The following is a 22,885-nucleotide window of genomic DNA, read 5'->3' on the forward strand; positions in this document are numbered from 1 at the left end:
TCACGAAGAAATGTCAGGATGCTACATGGTGGAAAAACATGAGCCGCTGCAAATATTAATCCTCTCACTTCTGTTCATCTGAATGGGATTACCTTCTACTGCTATAGGTTTTGATAGAAGAGCAGTCCCACCAATTAGCTAAAAAGCAAGCACAAAAAGATGAAACACCTGATTCATTTTTGATGCAAGCTCAAATTTAATGGAGAAACTGAAGTACTATATTTGAGCATCTTTTGAAAAGGCAGAAAAAATAACTACTTGGAATATAATGGAGTAATTTAATTCGAATACTAATTAGTATACATTTTTACTACTAATGTGATCCTCTGAATGCAATTGTTAATTCTAATCGTAGTTAATATTTATTTCAACTTAACTCTTTTTGTGAGGGAATAATTGCACAAAATGACACTTCAGTAAAAATAAAATTGAACAGTAAAAAAGCCAAAGTGCAAGAGGAAGGTAGACGTAAGAGAAAGACTGCTAGGTTCCTGGGGGTAGTCATTCAAATTATCAGATATGCAAATGCTGCAAGTTACTCCAGTTCCCATTTCTGATTTGCTTCATCCACCAAAGGGAGACTGTTGTTAATGTGTCCTTTTTGTTGCTAGAAATTTTCCAATAATTTTAGCGTATATAAAAAAGCAACTATTCTACATTCTCATACAAATAAGCTTCTGCAACAAGGGAGTGTGCTCATCTTTAACATAACCAGAAATAAATTAAAATGTTCTTTGTCTGAAAAATTCTAGTGTTATTAAGAAAGGTCTCATTTTTGAGCTTTAGATAACAGACTGCTTTCCTTTAGTTTTTGACAACACAACACAGTGAGCTTAATAAGACACTGTTGCCTCAGCCTCGTTGGTAAGCAGGAACTTTAGCTCATTATTTCACTTCTAGCAGTATTTGATATTCTCAGTTTTAATATTACAAGACACATTTACCATATGCCAATAGGCCAGTAAAGAATCAGATGGGACACCAGGAATCTTTTGAACCTAAAAACAACTTCCAAAGCCAAACCTAACTCTCAGTCCCTAATTATGGGACTGCTTACTTAATTTTTTTAAACACACCAGTCAAAATTGCTTTAAAAAAATCCTTAAGACTGTGCTGAAAATCACACCTTCATGTAAAGAAATCTAGACAGGATGTGCAATTTTAATGAGGTATTGGGGCAACATATAAAACATTAAAAAAAGTTACAAAGTCAAATAAAAATAAATCACTACATTTTCTAAAGACAGAACAGGTGATTGATGCTCCACAGCTTATCACGGAGGCTACTAGGTACTGTATGCTGAATGGCATGTTGAGAAATGATTCAGCTGACCAACGTGCAATGCATTCATTACATCTGTTCACAGGGGTCCAAACCCACTTCCATTACCAACACAAAAAGCTGTGAATTTTCAGCTTCTACTAACACCGTTAAACTTGTAAGCTGCACCTCTGAAACTGCACCTGGGGTTCTCATATCCTCCCACTCTGGTATTAAAAATATTCTATGCATCAGCTGTTATTATGCATGTAAAGATGACACAAAGAGAAGCTTTCTCCACAGGCTTATGCTGACACCAACGCCCTTAGTCACTTTAACACTACTGTAGTATGAGGATTTTTGTCCAGACAACCGTAATCACTGAGAAAACCAGAACTTCAATGGCTGAGACCATTTAAGCTGTGTGCGTGCTAGCAAGTTTTCTTCAAATGCTCCAAGAAAGGCATTTAAGAAAGAATAAGAGTGTGAAAAGAATCACCTTTTCACGCTGTTATTCCCAATAGTATCTTCAGTGGAGTTACAAAAAGCTGTCTTTGAACCGGTATTAAACTTTTGACAGTCTGCAGCTGTGTTCAGAACTGACTTTTGTTAGCCTGTTTCCACAGTCAGTCCCTGTTTCTGGAGGCTACAACTTGTCAGTAAAACTCTAGTCTTAAATTAAGCACAGAGAGGGATTCTTAGGGCTGGAAACAAAGAAAAACTGAAATCCTCTGGGATCGCTTTTTTTAACTTTCTGCTCCAGTTTGCTGGTTTTGGCGCAGAATTGGTACGTGCCCATTAGCCAATGTCAGTTTACTGAAATTGAAGTTATTACAAATATTGAAAATATTCTAAATAGTTTTCAATATAATATTCAAAATACCAGAAATTGAAGTAAAAGCAAACAAGCAGTCTGCCCAAGGAAGTCAAACCAACTTAATATGCCTCTCCAGCAGGGTGACAAAACCTGTAGTTAATGGGAACACGGTACATGTGACACAGCTCGTCTTCACCGACACTGCCCTTCTACACGGCCCACCCTGACACTACCATAAACAAAATCACCTATCCCACTTCATCTGATAAACTTCACGGACACAAACCGAAGTGTCTAAATTAGGAGCAAGGCTGCGCTGTGTTCCTTCTTTTCAGTGAAGAGAAAGGCAACTTCAAAGAATAACTTGAATGGCCTGCTGTCTTTCCCTTAATTATTGACTATGAAATCAGCCTTAGGCAACTACTCTCTAGGTTAAGCCTCTAAAGTTAGGAAAGATGAACCTGGGCCACAGAGTAGATAAAGCTACTGCAATATGGGTGCAGAAATGATTGGAAACCATTCCCAGAGGAGTTAGCAAGCGTTGACAGGATATACTAAATACCATTCTTCAGGTCTCTTCCAGATCTTGGACTCCCTCATTCATAGAATTTTCATTGCTGACCTGACTGTTTTTGAGAGCATGCTTATTAAATTTGCAGATGACAGAGAGCCAGGAAAGACTGCAAGTATATTGAAAGACAGGACCAGTATTCAATCTTGACCAACTGAAAAAAACGGGTTGAGGAAATCACAGTGCACTCAGGTAAAGGCAAGTGCAAATTATCCCACTCAGGAAGGACTAACACACTGAGGGTATGGCTAAAAGTTCTGCAGAAAATGATCTGGGCGTGCAGGGGATGGCAAACCAAACAGGAGTCAAGGATGTCGTACTGCCACAAAAATTCAAACAAGCCCGACGCAGACCCAGGGCAAGGCAGAGGGAAGGGACACACCAAATAGGGACAGGAGTACGCTTCAACTGGGCTGCCAGATGTCTGGAAGTCCTATGGAAATATATAGTGTTCACTCAGACAGTAACTCTGGGCAGAAAAAAAGGATGTATCTGGATATGTGCCAGAGAAACGGCACACGCCAAAAACAATGTGTAAAAACGCAGTTACTGAGGACATAACAAATGAAAAGACATTTTCCTGTCTATAGAAATAAACCCTGCCTTTTATACCATGTAACTTCTTCAGGTAAGAAAAGCTAAAAACTCTCTTGTGCTTGTCTTCATCATGTACCTGAACAAATAAGTATTTCCTGTGTTCTTAGGGTGTTTTCGAAGTACAAGCATGTTATGCCTTTGAGGATCCTTATTTTCTGTTTTGTGTAAGAACGTGGGAAAAGCATCCTCTTCTGTTCAGACTGTTCAGTTCTGCCAGTGTTAGCTGGCTGTGCCCCAGCGGCACTCCATGCCGTGCGGTTAGCCCAGCAGAATGTCTCGCTGGTGTACCTGTGTGATGTCATCCTCTTTTCACAGTAACCAGGAAACTAAACTAACTCTGATTTTGTGATCTTCCATCTCTCCGGTTTCACGAGTGCTCCTCTTTGTGATAAATCCAGTCATCAGTAACGCTTCTTCCTTGCTGGACAGCACCCTGAAAATGAGAACGATGCGTAAAAGACATTAACTGTAAATGTGAAAAGAATCATTGAAACTTTATTGATGCTCCCTAAATTAGAATAAATTCTGATGGGTAGTCTCTATTAAAGGCTGTATCTGCCACAATAAAGCAGCCACAATACACAGGCCGTGTTCACGTAGGTGAACTAGGGCACCTCATGATGTCATATGATGCATTTAAGGAGTGCAGCACCGTGGTGCTCAAAGAACTCCATGGTTCACAAGGAAAAAAAATTAAAACAAAATGTTGTGAATGAACACTTTGGTGTTGCTATGCCTCTGTAACAAAAATAAATAAAAACCTCCTTCCTGTGCTACAAGCTCTTAACTTGCAGCAAGACAAGACAGCAGACAGAATAGGCAGGATATAAGGTATAGAACATGTATTCTTTTTGTAACAAATGTATTTAGGCTGAAAATATGTGACTTACGCCGTAATTCTAAGGCTTTGTCTATCATCCTGAGGTGGGATTCTTCCTCATAAACTTGTACAAGAAATCATCACCTGGCTAATATTAGTAACTTCTGTATTAAAAATAGTAATTTGTGTCCTGAGAGCAGAACACTTATGGAATCAGTCACTGCCTAGAAAAATCTATGCTTACTTCATAAGAATGTATTTCAGATTCCTTAAAGGTGTTTATGTAACATTAATTAGAGATCAAAGATAATTTGATTATTAGCGAGGGAAAATGCTGATTATGTTATTTAAGGATATACTGGCTCAGACTGACTGCTATATGACCTTAAAGAACTAGTTTCAGCTAGTCAGATGGAAAGTATGTAGAGCTGATAGGAACCGTAAAACACATTATCAACAATCTTTATTTATAGTTTGACTTTGTAGGATTGAAATATATACTATGTATATGCAGTGAAATTAAGATTATGCTTTTTTTTCCATACAAAACATGATATATTGTTCATAAATTCGATTTTAGACTGACTAGGGTAAAAATCCTCCTACCTGAGTACAGAAAACTGATTTGTTATTAGCAAGAAAGAACCAAATGTAATTTTGAAAAATGAATAGGGGAGAGAAATCCTGACTCCAGTGAAGCTGGTGGAGTTCTATCAGTAACTTAAATGCACTGTTGATTTAATGTAAGCAGGCCAAATATGAGTAAACTGTCAGAGAATGCAGAAGAAAACCTGACATACCTTAATTACTGGGGAAAAAAAAAGGCCGAGTATGTTGTTTTACTGTGAATTATTACGTGATTATATATTTTGAATTATTGCATGCATATATTATAAAATCATACTGTGAATGCTTGTAACATTTTTATTTCACGAAACGGGAGAAAAACAGCTGAAGAAAGCTTTTAAGATGAGGCAGTTGATCCAGTGTCCTCTCTCATGTGTCCATACGTCCTTGTGGCCCGCCATGAGACAACGTGGGGTTGCCGTTCTGCAAAAGAACAAGGTGCATTTGTTAACTTCGTAGCTCAGAGTAAAATGGCCATCAGTCCACATCTATAAAACCTCATTTCTACAATTAGTTTAAACAGATGAAAATCCTCCACACAAACCACCTATTCTTTCCAAATGGGTTCCTCCAAAGCCATGTCATTGCCTATAAATAACCATTATCATGTGAAATCTAAACCTTTCTGCCAGTAAGCAAGCACTTAGAAGAACAATGTATTATGCAAAATTAAATGACTCATTTTGCAAAATCTGATTTTTAAGTGGGTACAGGCACTTCATATATTATTCAAAGAACAGAAACGTTCCCTTACCTATCACGCTATATTTAGGATTTTTTTATGACAGAGAAATAAAAGAGATGAAAGGATGGAAAAAAGCAGCTGCAGGGAGAGACAAAGGGAGGCTTAGTCCTAAAAAATGAACCAAAGTTTAGTCCTAACTGTCCCAGCTAATGTGATGTACATTAGCCATGGACCAGATCACCTCATGAATTATTCTACTTCTTCCTTAAAGTCCAATTCCCGGAACTGTGTGGCTTGCCAGGAATTTAATTTTTTACCCTAACAAAAATTACATGGTTTTACTTCTTCGTCTTGCAAAAAACCACCCCTCCGCACTCTAAAAAATGAACAGCAAGAATTCAAATGCAAATACAAACTCCTCCGTGTATTGCTTTTGATAGATAATGCATTTTAAACAAAACCGTCTTTCCGTGTTCCAGTTCCGAGTAGCCGCGCAAGCCGGGCGTTCAAGGGCAGGCCGTACCGACCGGTGCCCAGTCTCCCGCGGAAACAGCCGGAGAAGCCGGATCCCGCCCTGGGCAGACCGCCGCCCCCTCAGCGAGGCTCCCCCAGCCCTCAGGGCACAGCCTGGTGGGGGGTGACCGAGTCACGCCCCCCCCCGCCCCCCGCCACGACCGCCTTCCCCGCCCGGGGGCTCCGACCCTCGGCGTCCCCCGGGCCCGGCCCCCTCGGGCCTCGCCCGAGCAGCGCCGGGCACGGCACGTGCTCATCCCGCCGGGCGGCCGGGAGGAAGGAAGGGAGGGAGGGAGGAGGGAAGGAAGGAGACGCCGGCTCCCGCCCCTGCGCGGGCAGCGCTGCCGGCCGTGAGGCGTGGCGCAGCCCGCCCGCCCAACCGTCCGTCCCCCCCCGCCCAGCCTCGGCCCCGGCCTCGCCACCGGCCGCGGCCGCCACCGAAGGCGCGAAAAGGAGGGCGCATGCGCCTGCCGCGGCGCGCGGGGCCCGCTGGCGCCGCCGAGCCACCCTGCTGCGCACGGGCGGGCGGGAGGAAGGGGAGAGTGGGTAGTTACGTGATGACGCTCTGCGTGTCGCCAGTCGCGCGACCCACGCAGAGTCCGTCGGGCTTGTGCCTCCTCCTGGGCCAGTGCGCTCGGGGCTGTTCCGAGTGGGGGCGGGCGGGGCGAAGGCTTCCTCCTCCCTCCTCCTCCTTCTCCTCCCCTCCTCCTCCTCCCTCCTCCTCCCTCCTCCTCCCCGGGTCCCCTCTCCGAGGGCCCGGCCCCTTCCCCCCGGCGGAGCGGGGCCGTGCGGCGGCGCCTCCTCCTCCTCCTCCCGGCCGTGCCGGACAATAGGGGCGAGCGCGGCGTGTGTCTCACCCAAAGCGGCCCCCCCAGGCCGGCCTCGCCTCCATGCGCGGCGCCGGGCAGCGGGGCTGACAGCGGCTCCCGCCGGCAGCAGCGAGGCCGAGGGAGCGGCGGCGGCCGCGGGCTCCGGGCCGGGACTCGCCGCCTCGGGCGCTGACAGAGGCGTCCCGCTTCGCCGCCTCCCCCTCGCTGCCGGCGGCGGTTCCCGCCAGGCTTTGGCGGCGGAGGACAAAGGCCCGGGGCCCGGCGCGGCCCGGCCCGACCCCCCGGGGGGTGCGGGAGCGGTGAGGAGGCGCCGGGCCCCCGCGGGGTTTCGCCGCGGGCTTCCCCCCCGCCGCCCCGCTGCGGCGAGCCCTGCGCGGGCAGGTGCGGCGGCGGGCGAGGCCGCTGCCCTGCGGGGGGTCGGCTCACGGAGGCTTCTTCAATGGAAGTATGTTACCAGTTGCCGGTGCTGCCGCTGGACAGGCCGGTGCCGCAGCACGTCCTCAGCCGCAGGGGGGCCATCAGCTTCAGCTCCAGCTCCGCGCTCTTCGGCTGCCCCAACCCCCGGCAGCTCTCGCAGGTAGGCACCGCCACCGGGCCCGCCGGCTCCCGCCTCTCCGCGGCGGCGGCGGGGTCTGCGCCGGCTTGGCGTCCCGCCGGTCCCCTGTTCGGGCGGGCGGCCCCGGCCAGCCCCCGCCGTGCCGCTGCCGGGGGCCGGGGCCTGCTTTTGGTGTCAGTAGGGGGCTGGTGGTGCCGGAGAGGTGCGGCGGGGGTGGGCTGGCGGCGGAGCTGCCCCCGCGGGCGCCCGGAGAGCTGCGCCGGGGGGCGGCGGCGGCAGGGGCGAGCGGCCTGCCTCCCCGGCCGAGCCGCCGGTCGCGCCTTTCCCGCCTGCTGCCAAGTACCGGTGCCGGTGACGAGAAAATACAGCATTTTACAGGTTTATGGCTAGTTATTGTCGCGGTTATCTTTTTAGCATTGGTTGTAATGCGAGCGGTGAACTCCTTGGGGTTTCTTTCCAGAGCCAGTGAATTATTTGTTTCTTCTCTGATTTTTAAACTAGGGTGGTTTTCGAGCTTTTTAGCTTGGGCTTTCTTTGAAGGGTCTAAGTTTCCTATGGGGTTGCCAAAAGCTGCAGTGACTTTATTGAAATAATGAACATGCACTGCAGTGTTTTGTTTGGGATGCTAAGCTATTTTTCCCTCCAACTATTAAGACTTGGCAATCCGTCTAGAAAGAGACAAAGATCCTTGACTTTTTCATTTCCACGGTATTGTTCCCTGCCCACATTACATCAGTCACAAGATGAACTATACTGTATTTTGTTTCATCTGATCGTGTTGGAAATACTACAAAAAGGGTCATTATAACTCAGGACAAAAGGGAGGTTTTTCTTGTGAACACTGTCCTAAATTTCTGAATATGCATTAGTATGGTTTCCCAGCAAACAGTGATAAAATTATATTCTGGCAGAAGTCTCTGGAGAAAATTTGGAATTCTGGTGGAAAGCATGTGTTTTGGTGGGAAGTCAGCCGGTTTTGGCTTCTAGGGATTTCCTATGATGTCTAGATTGAGAGGTCTGTTTCAGTGCTCTGAAGTATGTTGTCCTTACAGTAGATGTTGTCTTCGCTCTTTGCATGTGTAATGGTCATTTTTTGTTGTTGATATTTTTGGGGTACCTTACTAAGTTATTCTGCTTTTTCATGACTTGCTCTGCTTCATATATGCATATATAGAAAATATAGAGCTACCAGTCTCTTTTGGCTTTGTCCCTGGTTTGGTAGCAGTGAAGCTCTGTGTGTATGTGCGCATTAGGCATGTGTATGTTTAGGAAGGAAGAATCAACAAAATGCTGTGTTAATGACCAGGAATTTGAATGCATATGGAAATAATTATTAGTAAGCAAATGAAGATGAACATATGTTGACAACCCTCTCTTCCCTGAGTATGAATGTAATAATTGACAAAAACTTTGTTTTTATGACAAATTAGTTTTCCACTTAGCAACTGGGTTAGGATGTTTTCCATTTGTACTGCTTGATCTGAGTTGTACTTGGTGATGGTGAATTTTCCATACGTATAAGTCGTCTTGAAAGTCCAACCTAATGTAGCATGTTTTGTCCTGTGCAAATAAGAGCAGAGTCTCTCTTGTTTGAAGTATTCATGGTCGTCTGGGAAAAGGAATAGGCAAAATGGTCAAGGTGATGTATTGTATTTATTCCTTTTCTGCGTGGTCTCCAGAGCAGGTGACGCATGAAGTCTATACAAGCTTATCAAATGAAATATGGTATTGACATTTAAGTATTTTTTTTTTCCAACTTTCAAGCTTCTCAATGGATTCCTTGTTTTCTGACCAATATGCTGCAGGTACATTAGAGTGAGTCACAGGGAGAGGTGCTTGAATAACTTGTAAAAAAGTGGAAACTATATGTATGCTTGACGAAGTAGTATTTCCTTTGAGTAAACCAGAGAAATAAGCTTATGCATTAATAAAAGGGAATTAGGATATTTAAGTGAGGAAATCTTCGCTAATATCAGCCAGTTGATTAGAGTACAGCTATGTTTTGCTGTCTTTTACCTTTTTTTCCTTTCCTTGAAGTCTCCTACACATAATAGGATGTGAATGTCTACCAGGCCTGCAATCACAGGCTGGTGTAAATGGTGGAATAAGAAGCATCAACAGTGAGATTAATGATTCTATGTAGCTTCTGAACTTAATTTCACCTTGCAAGTCTCCTGTAAGGCTCCTAGTATTCCAGTTCCATTGCTGGTCAAAGAGGTCTGAACCCTTACCAGTCGTTTTAAGTCTTCTGCTCGGGCGAGCTTTGAGCAATAGGAGTAAAACTGGAGATGTGTATTAGCAAACTCAAGAAGTCGGTATGTACAGCCAGCATTTTACAGTTAATACACGTTTGGCAGATTTTCTTAAAAGATGTAAGGTCTTGAAAATTGAATTCACACTTATAGATTAAAAGTGAAATGATTTAGGCATAAGACATTTTAGGCTTATCCTTTCAGCAAGGGGGTATTTACATGGGAAACACAGGTGAGACAAATGCATGCTACATTAGACATAGCATTTAATTGTGATAATGCTAAGCAGGCAAATATTTATCTCTTTTAATAAGTGAAATTTCAGTTTAATATTTTGTTAAAAGTTTCACTAAATGGGTTCAAAATGGGCGCTCTGTTGCTTTTTTAAAGCTTAAATAAAGTGGTGCTGGAAATGACCTCAAGAATTCTGGTCTACTCCTCTCAGCCCCAGGAAGGATAAATTGTACTTACAGATTTATTAGCAGATGTTTGTCTAATCTGTTTGCTTAATCTGTTTTTTAAGATACAGTCCTATGAGATGTGGTGAGCTGACATAACTCATTGTTGCTGAGGGTTAAAGTCCTGACATTGGGCATGTATTATTACTACTTCCTTTGTGCCATCTCTGATGCTTGTCAGGTGTTTGCTGATTCAGTTCACTAAACCAGCAGAAAACTAATATAAGCAGGAAACTGGGTAGCTGGCTGCCATCTCTTTGAATAAAATAGGCTTGCTTGGTGAAGTTTGTCAGAACTGATTTAAAGGAGGCTTTTGAAACCTATAAAAGCCTCAGATAATAGAAATTACGCAATCTCACTAGGCAACTTAACTGTTGTTAATAGTGCTTAACTGTTCTTGTCATGAGGGTTCTTTCCTAATACTGAATTTAGATCTTCCTTGTGGCAATTTACACCTGTTACTATCCCCAGTAAATGTAGAGAAAAACTTATTCCTTTTTTCTTTGCAGTTTTCTTTTATGTATGAATTATTTCCCTGTAGTCATCTTTTCTTTAATTTCAAAGTGTTAACAGCAAAAATAGTAAAAGTGACATCTGTTACCTGGAGGTTATGTGTGATATTTATTGTTCAAGTCCAGTCAAGTGAAAAGCTGCTATTGTACAGGTTTATACAATTGTTTGAGTTAATAATTGTCTTTGAACATGAAATAATTTTAAATGCTAGTGTTAAAAGCTGTTTTTAAGGGCACTTGAATGGGTAACTGTTGAAATGACTAGGACATTTCACACTAGTGAGTTTGAATTTAGGTTCACTTGTGAGATCAAGTGGATGTTAAGTAGTACCTGGGATCATATGCTTAGGGTGTTGTCGTGGTTTAATCTCAGTCGGCAACTAAGCACCACACAGCCGCTTGCTCACTCCCCCCACCTGGTGGGATGGGGGAGAGAATTGGAAGAGCACAAGTGAGAAAAAACTTGTGGGTTGAGATAAAAAACAGTTAAATAATTGAAATAAAATGATAATAATAATATGATAATAATAATAATACACAAAGCAAGTGATGCACAGTACAATTGCTCACTACCTGCTGACCGATGCCCAGCCAGTCCCTGAGCAGCGGCCCCCCCGGCCAGCTTTCCCCAGTTTATGTACTGAGCATGACATCACATGGTATGGAATGTCCCTTTGGCCAGTTTGGCTGTGCCCCCTCCCAGCTTCTTGTGCACCTCCAGCCTTCTCAGTCGGTAGAGCATGGAAAACTAAAAAGTCCTTGGCTAGTGTAAGCATTACCTAGCAACAACTAAAACATCGGTGTGTTATCAACTTTGTTCTCATCCTAAATCCAAAACACTGTACCAGCTACTAGAAAGGAAATTAACTCTATCCCTGCCGAAACCAGGACAGGTGTTCATTCCAAATGTTACAAAATTATGTTTTTTAAATTAAAGCTGAGCTTTCGGAGGATGATTTTGGATTCTTTGCCTCATCTGGTTTTTAACTTGTGTTGTTAATAGTAGTAAAAAAGAGTTTCTAAAACTGTCCTTACTTAGTGTGAAAATTTTTAGTCTGATTTTTTTAATGAATAATGGTTTATAATGAAAACCACTTTAGAAACGTAGCTGCAAGCACTTTCAGATTATATGTCCTGTGTTGCACTCCCCCCCAACCTCCCCCCAAAAGTTGAATTGACATAAACATATCACAAATGAGTAAGAAAACTTCCTAACCTGCTATTTTTGACTAATTTCTAGCCTTCTACCTTGTAACTGGTTCTGCACTTTCTTCAGTACCTCCAAAAATGGCATCAGCGGTATCTAGTAGCAGAGTCTGAATAGAAGTAAAGATCTAGTTTTGGTCATTCTGTCCTTAAACGTTTGAATTTGATGATGGTAAAGGAAGATACCTCTTAAGGATGAAATTGCATGAAGAGGGAATGGAGCATATTTGCTATTATTAGAGAAGACTTCATTTGAATCTCAGAAATGTAGGCACTAAGTCTCTACCTGAAGTACCAAGTATTACTGTGTACCAGGTAGTACCACATACTGCTGCCCTGGCATTTGATCATCTAGTTCATGATCCCCCTTTATTGCATGTCCATTTCATGCATTTAAGCAATATAGCATCATGCTTTGTGGCTCTCCGTGTTATATGCACCTGAACAGTAGACTGCAGACCATGCACGTGGAATCATAGATTTGGCTTGAAGAGGATGCAGTGGGGAAGAGAGTTGCTAAGAGCAGCTGGAAGTGTACTACACTGGTGGATTCTTCAGTGAAGGGTACACACTTCCTCTGAAAAATGTATTCCCTGACATCAGCTGAGTGCTTTGGCTACCTTTTGCTGTGTAACTCCTCTTTTCAGTGTTTGTCACCTGATGTGATCCAAATGTGTTTCGCTCTGCATGTAGCATTACAAGTTACAAGACGATAGTTTTTATGGTCTGAACATAGGCATTGGTCTTTAATCCCACGGTTGCACCTTTTTGTTGGGAGAAGTGTTGGCATGACCTATTTTTCCCTTGCAGCTACTCATTTCTGCTCCTGTATTTTCCTCCTAGTTGTGTCAACTTTTTTTTTGATCAGGTTATTTTTCAGCCCTAGCTGATTCATAGTACAGTTTTACAAATGATCGTGCCTGTTAGTAAGGAGGAAGCAGTACACCACAACGCTAGACCAGGAGTAACGAGGGGTGGGGAGACAAAAGGAATGCCTTAGGTTGGCTCTGCTATTGAATGTGGAACCTTACCCTAAATCCCTTTCTTTCCTCATCCGCTGTTTTTCATAACTTTTCTTTTATACCTTTCTAATCCTCTCCGTCAGTGTTTCTCAGTTGCTTCCTCTTTTATTAGCTTTCTCCTGCCGTTTCCCATATCTCTGCTGCATGAATAATTAACAAGTTAAAATAATGAAATAATTTTTATGATGTGATTCCTAGCCTCTGGAATTAATTCTGTGTGTTGCTGCTATGCTTGCCATTCCCTTCTTCTTGTATTTATTGTGTCTGGTTGCTGAGATTGCATCTGTTCATATGAGAGGCAGAGACTGACTCTGACGCTATGCACAGCACAAGTTCTGATTGGGGATTTCGTGCACTACAGTAATTTTATGTGGCTGTTCATTTTTCAAATGCTCTCTGAGTTTTATGACCAATTAACTTTTTCATATGTTGTAGTGTAAAGCAACATTGGTACTTTCATTCTGCAAAAGGTCATAGCAGCTTATTTCATGGCCTATAATTGCCTATGTAAGATCTAAGCAGAATAATAGTTTAAAGTCCCCATTAATTAGATTGTCTTAAATCATCAGAAGTCAATTCTTCTCTGTCCAGATTTCGTAATAGTATGTCTTGTGCTTTGTATGAACCTCAATTTTCTGATGCTATCTTTAAAGAGAAATTGGTTTGAAAAGAGAGATTGTAGCTATGTGCCCCTAAGTTGTGAAATACTGAATTTTAACCATAGAACAATTTAACAAGAAGTTGGCATTAGTATATGAATATTCAATATTCTATATGAACTAATAATGTAGTAATGTAATGCAAATACAGGTTGTTGGAATTAGAAGTGTTTTGTATGGGATGTCTGTTTCAGCAGCTTTTCTTTAAAAAAACAAACAAACTGTATTTGCTAAGTAAGTCTGGTTTTTTAGGTTGCTTTTCTCAAGCAACCATATCCAAATTGGATTAATTCTGAGTCAATATGGTAATATGCTCAATTATGAGGTAAAATAAAGTATCATAAAAATCATGTAATTTTCTGACATTTCTGTCGTTCTACTGTTTTGGCATGTGGAAAATAATGTTGAGGACATCTGCAGTTTGAATCCTTGTTTCTTCAGTTCTTTTATGCAAAGCCTGTGCGGGGAAGAAATCCCTGGTAATAGTTAGAATGGTGATTTGTTAGAACAGTTCTCAGTCATGTCAATGACCATTGTCTTATTGTTTTCATGTTTCCCTCATCACTCAGTATCTACAAATTTCCACTTGTTTTCAGCTAAAATTGTAGGTTTCTGAATATACTCAGTCATTTTCTAGCATAGAGGATCTCAGAGTCATGACTGTATTTCCAGATCCTGCCAGGTTATGGCTCATGTATAAGAAACACCTTTTGGATTGGACTAAACCTGTTGTATTTGCCTTTCTTAAAAATTCACTGAATCTGCATTAAAATAGTGAGTAATTTGGCAGCTCAAATTGGATTTCCCCCGTTGCCTCCCCCCCCTCCCCCCGAACTGTGAAACCAAAGTAACTTGGTTGTCCTTTACTGTGTAAATCTTTGTTAACACACTTCAATACTTTCCACATGTGAATTGGTACAGTTGGGTGTCTAAGATGTAAATTCATGTATCTCATGATATGATTAAAGGAATGTGGTGTATTCTGCTAGTTAGAATGTCCTTTCCTTGTAAGTGAAGGACAGAGGATGGACATGCTAAAAACTTGCAAGAGTTTCATCTTAATCTTGGAAGTCATACTAAATAATGTATTTAGTGCAAATAGTCCTTTGTGTGCATTCACAGGTAAATGACATGTTCAGTTCTGCTTGAGAAAATTCTTTTGTGTGAGCAAATACAAATGCTTGGTGTGTGCACACACATGCACGTAGGGTCTTACAGGAAGCATGTGTCTGGGGCCAGGAATTGAACGTAGACCTCTCAAATTCCAGTTCAGTGTTATGCACAGAAACCCTCACAGGAAAACTTGGAAGAATTTGTGTTTCATTAGATGTGAAGTTTTCCTCAGTTTGTTCTGATTATGTCATTACCAAGTAACTGCAGTGTAAATAAGCACCCCTTGTAATCCAGCAAGGCAGCCTGCCAAAGACAAAATATTTTATTATAAAAATGCAGTTCTGGAAAACTGGATTTAAGGGTTAGCTGGGGAATTGTTTATTTGTATGTTTGCATCCTAGGTGTATTGTAAGGAATTTGTAGCCAAATATTTTGTTTTCTTTCTGGTCAAAAATAAATCTGTGGCTGTTACCTCACCTTCCCTGCCCTCCTCCCTTCCATACCCGGAGAATTTTTTTATTTCTGTTGCAGCAGTCTAACTCCTGTTTTCCTCCCACTTCCCCTCGCTTTGTACACCTGTGATAACAGCAGTCCGATTTATTATCTTCCTGACCACACTCCCACAATAATTATAATTAAAGAGATTCCTGGAGTCTGCTTTTCATTGCAAGGTAGAGGGCAAATTCTTTTCTCGTCTCCTAGCTGAAAGCGTGAAGGAGCCAAAATTTGCAGCAGGCCCTCCTTCTCTGCCTGCCTGAGCATCAGAAAGAGTATGCTGCAATGAGAATAACGAAGACAGCTCTGTATTAGCAGAAGATTTTACTATTTCTCCCACTCCTTGCTGCCAGATGAGATACGTGGAGAGAGAGAGGCTATTTCCTCTACCAGTGATTTCCCCCCCCCCCCCCCCCCCCCCCATAGCAGGCATAGCTGGAGGCTAGTCTGACTAGTAAAATTGGGTATTTAATACATGTGAAATACAAGCGGTTGCCCACTTTAGGGCAAGGGGTCAGTTCTATCCCAAAGGGAAAAAAAAACAAAGGAAAAGATACAGGAACCTATTCCAAGGCTGTGAGGGAAACGGCTATAATGGGAAGCTTGAGACTTCAGTAGGCTGATCAGCCTTGGTACAGGAAAGGTTTAGCATCTTTGTGCACAGTCTGTCTGATGTGGTGGTTTAGTTGTCTTAGAAATTGAGGTATGTATGGTGTTGGGATGCTGACAAGCAAGTGATTTCCTGAGAGACTCAGTTATATATCTAGATCAGAAAAAGTTAACACTCTTACAAAAAATACTCTGTTTTTTGATAGTGTAGTCCGGTAGTGGAGGGACCATAGCTGTCATGGCAGGAGTGACGCTGGCCTGTGTTATTTCTTGCTTTACATTTGTAGCTAATACATTCTATATATCGATGTTGCAGTTAACGGCGCGCTGAGGAGGTTTCACATTTAGTCAGGCACGAACTCGCACTTCCATTTTTTTTAAACTTTTCAGTAAAGTTCCTGTGCAACAGTAATCTGAAACGTGTATGAGTAGTGGGCGTCTTGTCAGTAGTGCCCTGCCTTAGCTTCTCTTTTGGAATGGTAAAGCCTGTAACCAGTTTTCGTAAAGTCTGGAGTACTTAAATTTCCTTGATTTGTTATCTGTGGAATTTTAGACTTCAGATTTCAGCAACTGCAATAATTGAGCTCTTTCTGATACTGGGCAAAGAAAAATCTATACAGTTTCTTTTACAGCTGCAAATGTGGTGTGAGACTGCTAAATACAAAATGTCTACGTATGGAAGTAAAGGCGAGGAGTTTTCTTTGATGTTCTTGCTTATTGTGAGAGATCTAGAGAGTAACTTTATGGAGTTTTGTTCTGTCATTTCTTATGTTGTAAAGTCTGAGCTATGTTTCCTTTAGCGTGGTGATAATAGGAATTGCTGCACTTCTCACTCGACTTAAACAATATATTTAATCAGCTTTTCCTAGCTTGTTTTCATTTGGACAAATAAACTGATTACATCTTTGTCCAGATAAAAAGTCTAGTATTTAGCCCACAAATTGACAGAGGAAATGGTAGAACTTTATCTATTGCCTGAATTTAAAAAAAAGAAAAAAAGAAATGAACTTGAGTTTTTTATCTTGAGAATCCCATAATGTCCCAAATACAAAAAAAAATTGTTGTCCACCCCAATTTTTTATCTTCTCCTTTCAAAAAGGATACTGGTTCTCTTCTGAATATAGTCATCCTGCTTATATCTTTGTCACTTCAGATTATTGTGAGAGTTTTGCAACCTACCATAAATGAAGACTAGAAGTTAAACAGAGAAAATTGCAGGTACTAAATTCCTTAAGTTTTGCTTGCAGGGAATGTGTTGGGCTTGTACTCTGTGATCTGTATTGAGTTTTAGGCTCTCTTAAGGAGGAGAAAGGCTTCATTTCCCTAGGAGTGTTGAATGGTTGAAGCTATGGTTACCTTGGTGTTTTTCTTTTTCATGTGATATTATGGCATTATTTTTGCCAGTGCCCTCCAGCTTAAATTGAGGCCCAAAGGCATGTTTTGTGTCTTAATAAAAGGCCCTTGGTTAAAATTCTTTGCCTATCACCTTTTGATACAATAGACTGTAAGTGAAATAATCTGCTGTGCACTACAAGGCTAATCCATTTTCACGAGCTTTTTAGGAAAGATGATTTGAGAGGATTAGACGAGTTATTATTCATGAGTGGTTGACTAAGTAGGAAAGACTATTATGACTAATGAAGTTTAAGACTTTTTTCTTTATCCTTAATAATGTATTCAAATGAAAGCATAGGAAGGAGGCTATATACTAAAAAATCTGGTTGTACTGAAACCAATTTGGGAGCCAGGAGGTCAAATTTTTTTCTTATGCTGAACGTGGCAGATGGTCTGGTTAGGGTGGAAGGAGCCAAAGATCGGTAAGCTAAAGAATATATCTTAAGCTCATTTCTTACTGTAATAATACACGTTACAGAAGGTTTTGTTTCTGACACTCCTCAAATTAAGATTGTTAAAGTTAAGTACGATGGTTTTTGTATTTAATGTGTCATGAAAATAGAGGGCAATTTCTTTAATTCTACCTTGTTTCACACTCTGTGCTGCTGCGCTTAGTGCTTGGAGAGGCATGGTGGTTGACGATTATCGTTGACTGGAGCCATAGTTTTTATTACTAATATTATTTTAAGCAGAAATTCTTCTTTTTCAGAGAAGAATTTTATTTAATGTCTGCAGTCATAGTTCCAAGGTGCTTTTAGTGTTAAATGTAAGCAGTATTGCTTGCACAGTAATTGCTTTTAGCTGCATATCTTTACTCCTCTTGTGCTGACATTTGCACTCCTCTGACCCCACAGAAAGCCAGTGTACCAAGCTACGGCAGCAGAAAGCCCTTTCCTTTTTGTAGCAGTAATTTTCTGCCTATTTGGCTTTCCCTGGCTTTCTTGCAGGATCTGAGGAGTGTTGGTGCAAGGGAAGGAGCAGGGACGTGCAGTCAGAGGCAGCACAATGTGTGGCAACACTGACTCAAGTTGTTACCACTGCAGTTGGAGGAATATCCAGAACAGCTGACAACTGTGTGGAATTGTTTCACTTTCTCCCCAAACAGGAGTGGGCTGAATAATCGCCTGGTGTTATTCAAATTAACTAATGCACTGTATTCTGCTATTTAGTAGTATTGAAAAAGTGTTGTGCACCCCTTGTCTTTTATACATTAGTATTCACATAACTTCAAAATCTGTAATTTCATCTTTATTAGATAAGTCCATGCTTCTGTATTTTTCAGGTATTGGATAGACTTGACTTGGTAAAAAGAACATTTTAAAAGAGCTGTTGTTAACCTTTGAACAAGTGCTTGATAAAGTACATTGTCAGAAGAATCTAGATTTCTTCCTCTTTTTTTTAACCGTAAAACATCCAGTTTGGAAATTTGGTTTAATAGACTTCTTCAAAACATGAAATTTTGTTTTTGTTTTTCTCATGTGTATGAATAGTACATTTAGAAATAATGTGCAAATGAAAGGTTATTTTCATGTGAAACTGAAAGTGTCTTTCCTCTCTGCATTTTTTTACTGAAAAGTAGCTATGGTTGTTACAGTTTATAAATGAAATCTGTCAGAACATGAGGATCAATACTGTCTTTTGTCTTTGGAGAATTGCTTAGAGTACTTAAAAGGCCTGCTTGCGTGTGTGTGTGTATATACATGAAAATAAATATATAGATATATATGAAAATGTGGTAACTGAACAAGGGTATGGTGGGTGCTGCATAGATTCAGAAAAGAGAAAAATGGTATTCATTGTACCATTTGCTACTGTGTTGTCCTGTGTCCAGCAACTCACAGGACAAAATCATATCCTAAATGTATCAATTTCTGGAAGACTTGTTGCTTTCACTTGATTTTTCTGAGCAAGAACTTCATACTTACTGTAAATGATAAAGGCTAGCAATCTAGTAAGGTTTTAGAAGCACTTGGTCAGAATGAACAATAGATAAGGACGCATAGTTTTACACTGTTGTAAGTGCTTCAGGATGATGTCAGGTAACCGTTGACGTTGTTCTTTTTAGTCTCTCCCCCCCGCCCTTCCTCCAGATTCCTAGTTGCTAGATATCTCCTTCAAACTTTGTAGAGCTTGCCCTGAAGCATGTCTTAGGCCAAGGACAGTCGTACCATAATAGCTGTTCTCTATGTTACTGAGTTGCCAAGTCAAACAAATTTGGATTGACTGAGTACATGTGTGCACAGTTGTTCAGCCATCCGTTTCTGCTGAATTTAGTAGAGCACACAGTATGCTGATTATGTTGATTGGCAGAATTATTTTGAATCCCAGCCTGAAGTGCATCCAGTTCTGTGGAGGTATTTGTGGTTAGGTTCATTAGGGGCCTGTGTGGAACTCAACCCCTGTCCAAGGAGAAGTGCCTTGAGGGAGTTCGGATGCCATATGCTGGTCTGCCCAGTGCAGCACCGTGAGAACATTACCGGGAACTGTCAACATACAGGAGATAAGATAGGCTGTACTGCTGATACATTTGCTGGATCATGATAGAAGAGAAGAAGCTGCGGTGATAAATGTATTGGCTTCCATTTCATGCATGCTGGCATTTGTGAGAAGAGAATTGATCAGTAGCACATGATTGTTCTGCAGATGAAGTAAAACTTGAGGGTGGAAAAAGTGATGTGTGTGGGCATCCTTTCTTAGTAGCTCTTCACGTTTGCTGTAGAAGATGCCGTGTAAAGGTCTTGCCTGAAGTTTCCTTTGTAATGTTTGTGAGAACAAAGAATCAAGGACTGACTAAAGGCAGTGTACTAGAGTTGTGCCACCAGCACCTTCCGGGGTTTGTCCCCCTTCAGAGAAGGTGAAGACTAGATAATTTGTGTGAAGTGCTTGATGGCAGACTATTACCTCTGCATTTTGTGAGATTGTTTTGAAAGCAATATGGTTTTGTTGAATGCACACATTGATCCCCATCTGTTTCATCTGTTATATTTTCTCACCTCTACTGCCTGGTTTGTGGCATTACTTTCTTCGCATTCCTACATGGTGGCCCAGGCCCAGATACAGCCTCTCAAACCCTCTGTGAAAGTTTTAGGTGTCTTTATGGGGCCCAGTACTTCACCTCACTCCAAAAGTGCCAGTGAAAACAAGTTTGGTAAATAAAGGAAACGGATCCATTGCAGAAATGTGGATTATTTATTATAGTAATATGTAATAAAATTTTAAGCAGATCTCTGCTTTTTATGAATTCCACTGATTTCATTGCTTTGGGAAAAAGAAGGAAGCACCTCTGGTCAGGAGTAGAAAATTGTGAACTTCTAGGGCTTCCATGGACGCCTAGGCTTGTGTGTGTTGTCATGCAGCGGTGTATACTTTCATTCCCGCTTCTCACGAAGCAATATTCTTTGCTGGCTATGGGCTGTGCCACTAATTCTGTGCAGGGGATGAAAAAAAGATCGTGCTGCAGAGAGTATGGCAGCGCCTACACACTACAGAAAGGCCTCTAGTGAGGCAGTAGTTGCTGAGTTACGGTTTCCAACATTGAGCTTGCTTCTCAATCGCTTCTTCAGCGTCTCTGTATCAATTTTCTCACCCTTGTTGAAACCATATAGTGGCCTCCAGCACTGCCGCAGCAGTGAGACAGCTCTTACTCTTTTGTTGCAGTGGTCTTCTAAGCCTCTCTTGCAGCCTCACAAGGATGCGAACTGCTTCACTTCCATTTGGTCAGTGGTATTGTCTCTCAGTTGATATAATTATCTGTGCTCCCAGTTTGGGCCCCCTGTGCTGCTGCTTTGCCTCACAATTCCAGCAGATCCAGGACTGCTGCCTGCACGCAACTAGGATAAAGGGGCTGCATTTGAGGTATGCCTAGCACATAATTCACTGGCAGTTTCAGTCGCCCTACCTCTGGATTGTGGGCTGACTTTGCGTGGGCGCAAGATACAATACTAGATGTAAGAACTTGTGCTCTAAGTATGGAGTGACAGTGTCTTTTGGAGCATGGTTGTTAAAGTGCTCAGTAATTGGGGAAGAGAGGTAGTTGTTGGTTAGAGTTGTAGTGACTTAACTTGAAAAAGGAAGGACACAGGGAGAGAGAGAATCTTTGTTTCGGAAGTGAGCCTGATTCTACTGAGCGTTCAGATGGAGAGTATGGTTACAGTTTCTAGTTTCTGTAGCTTTTTCCAAAACCTTACTCTTCCTTTGACTGCCGTGAGTCTTCTGAACACCTAAGTCAACCAATAGAGAGTATAGGCCTGAAATAGTTTATAAAGGGGGACTGTGAAATGTGCTTTTGTCCTTAGTCCACAGTTTAGCGATTGGAAGGGGTTTGGTAAAAGCACCAGAGCAATGATATCTGGAGGACTAACAAGGAAGCTGCCAATGTGGGTTACTTAGACCCATAACAAACTGAAATAATTCAAAGTAGGGTTTCATCCCATGAACAAACTGACCTGGCAAAAAAACCTTATATGCAGGCAAAGGAATTGACATCCTATTGTTGCAGTACTTTTTTTAATACCTTCTTTTTTATATTCAATCCCAGGCATCCTGCAGGTTTTTACTGTTTTATCAGTCCATGGTCCTACACTTTCTAGTTCAGGAAAAAGAAACAGTGAAAACTCATCGGTGCATTCACAATGTAACATTTGGGTTTAACAGAGATAGGAGATTTGCAATTCTGAAGGCATATGAAAAGTTTGTGTAGTTAAAATGGATATTTAGTGGTTATGTTCTTTAGTTTTGTAACATGCAGGTCTAAATATTATGTGAGTTTTACCCTACCTAAATACTTTTTTTTCAGTTTGCAGTTCTGAACTAGATGTAAGTGTAACTAGCTAGCACGCACACTTGGCTGAAATGTGCAAGGGTTGTCTGTGTTTTAAATCTCTCAGCACTGTTATGAAAAATAATGTTAAAATAAAATCAGGAATCAAAATACTGTTAAACCTCTGCTCTAGGGCTGAGGAATTATACAAGAACTGTAGGTGAAATAAGGGACTTTGTCATCTCTGCCCTAACAGCAGTGACCTCTCATGTCCTGTGTGATCTGATTGAAAGGTGCTGCTGAAGCGTCCATCTCCTCCAGCATCTCTGTTCCCATCTCAGCTATGCAGATACGCAGAAGTGTATCCCTTCACTTAGCTGTTTTTGGAATCTTTCCTCCTTCAGAAATCCCCTTTCCAAGTCTTACAGGCTCTTCTATAGGCTTGTCTGTCTACCATAGAATGTGGTAGTTCTGCTCCTATACTTTTGAGGGGAAGAGGGACTCGTGCTTAGGGGAAAAGAGCCTGGTCAGTCTGTAATCCTTCACACTGCTGTTTGAGACAAAAAAGGGTTGAGAATCATAGAATCATAGAATCATTGAGGTTGGAAAAGACCTCTAAGATCATCGAGTCCAACCGTCAACCCAACACCACCATGCCCACTAAACCATGTCCCTAAGCGCCTCATCTACACGTCTTTTAAATACCTCCAGGGATGGGGACTCCACCACTTCCCTGGGCAGCCTGTTCCAATGTTTCACCACTCTTTCAGTAAAGAAATTTTTCCTTACATCCAATCTAAACCTCCCCTGGTACAACTTGAGGCCATTTCCTCTCGTCCTATCACTTGTTACTTCGGAGAAAAGACCAACACCCACCTCGCTACAACCTCCTTTCAGGTAGTTGTAGAGAGCGATGAGGTCTCCCCTCAGCCTCCTTTTCTCCAGGCTAAACAACCCCAGTTCCCTCAGCCGCTCCTCAGAAGACTTGTTCTCCAGACCCCTCACCAGCCTCGTTGACCTTCTCTGGACACGCTCCAGAGAATGAAGACATACATAAATATTCTGGGGTCTGATGATGCAAGCTGGGGCCCAGGACCAGTAATACAGAATTACTGGTGCAGATACTGT

General features: G+C 42.0%; 1 protein-coding gene and 1 long non-coding RNA gene across 3 annotated transcripts in view; one reads left to right on the forward strand and one right to left on the reverse strand.

The window, feature by feature from the left end:
• Positions 1-208: 208 nt before the first annotated feature.
• On the reverse strand, positions 209-6,564 carry LOC143156328 (uncharacterized). The gene is made up of 3 exons (XR_012994610.1): positions 6,446-6,564; positions 4,971-5,116; positions 209-3,679 (listed from the first exon to the last, which is right to left on the reverse strand). It is a non-coding gene; the product is annotated as an uncharacterized LOC143156328 (long non-coding RNA).
• Positions 6,565-7,125: 561 nt separating this feature from the next.
• The window catches only part of PDE7A (phosphodiesterase 7A), a 78,846-nt gene continuing 63,086 nt past the window's right edge, over positions 7,126-22,885 (forward strand). For both annotated transcript variants that reach the window (XM_076329628.1, XM_076329630.1), the window contains exon 1: positions 7,126-7,298. In XM_076329628.1, the coding sequence (XP_076185743.1) occupies positions 7,161-7,298 (138 nt within the window). In that variant the 5' untranslated portion in view covers positions 7,126-7,160. The remainder of the gene's footprint in view (positions 7,299-22,885) is intronic.

The sequence above is a fragment of the Aptenodytes patagonicus genome, chromosome 2 (genome assembly GCF_965638725.1).
Source record: "Aptenodytes patagonicus chromosome 2, bAptPat1.pri.cur, whole genome shotgun sequence".
NCBI classification, from domain to species: Eukaryota; Metazoa; Chordata; class Aves; order Sphenisciformes; family Spheniscidae; genus Aptenodytes; species Aptenodytes patagonicus.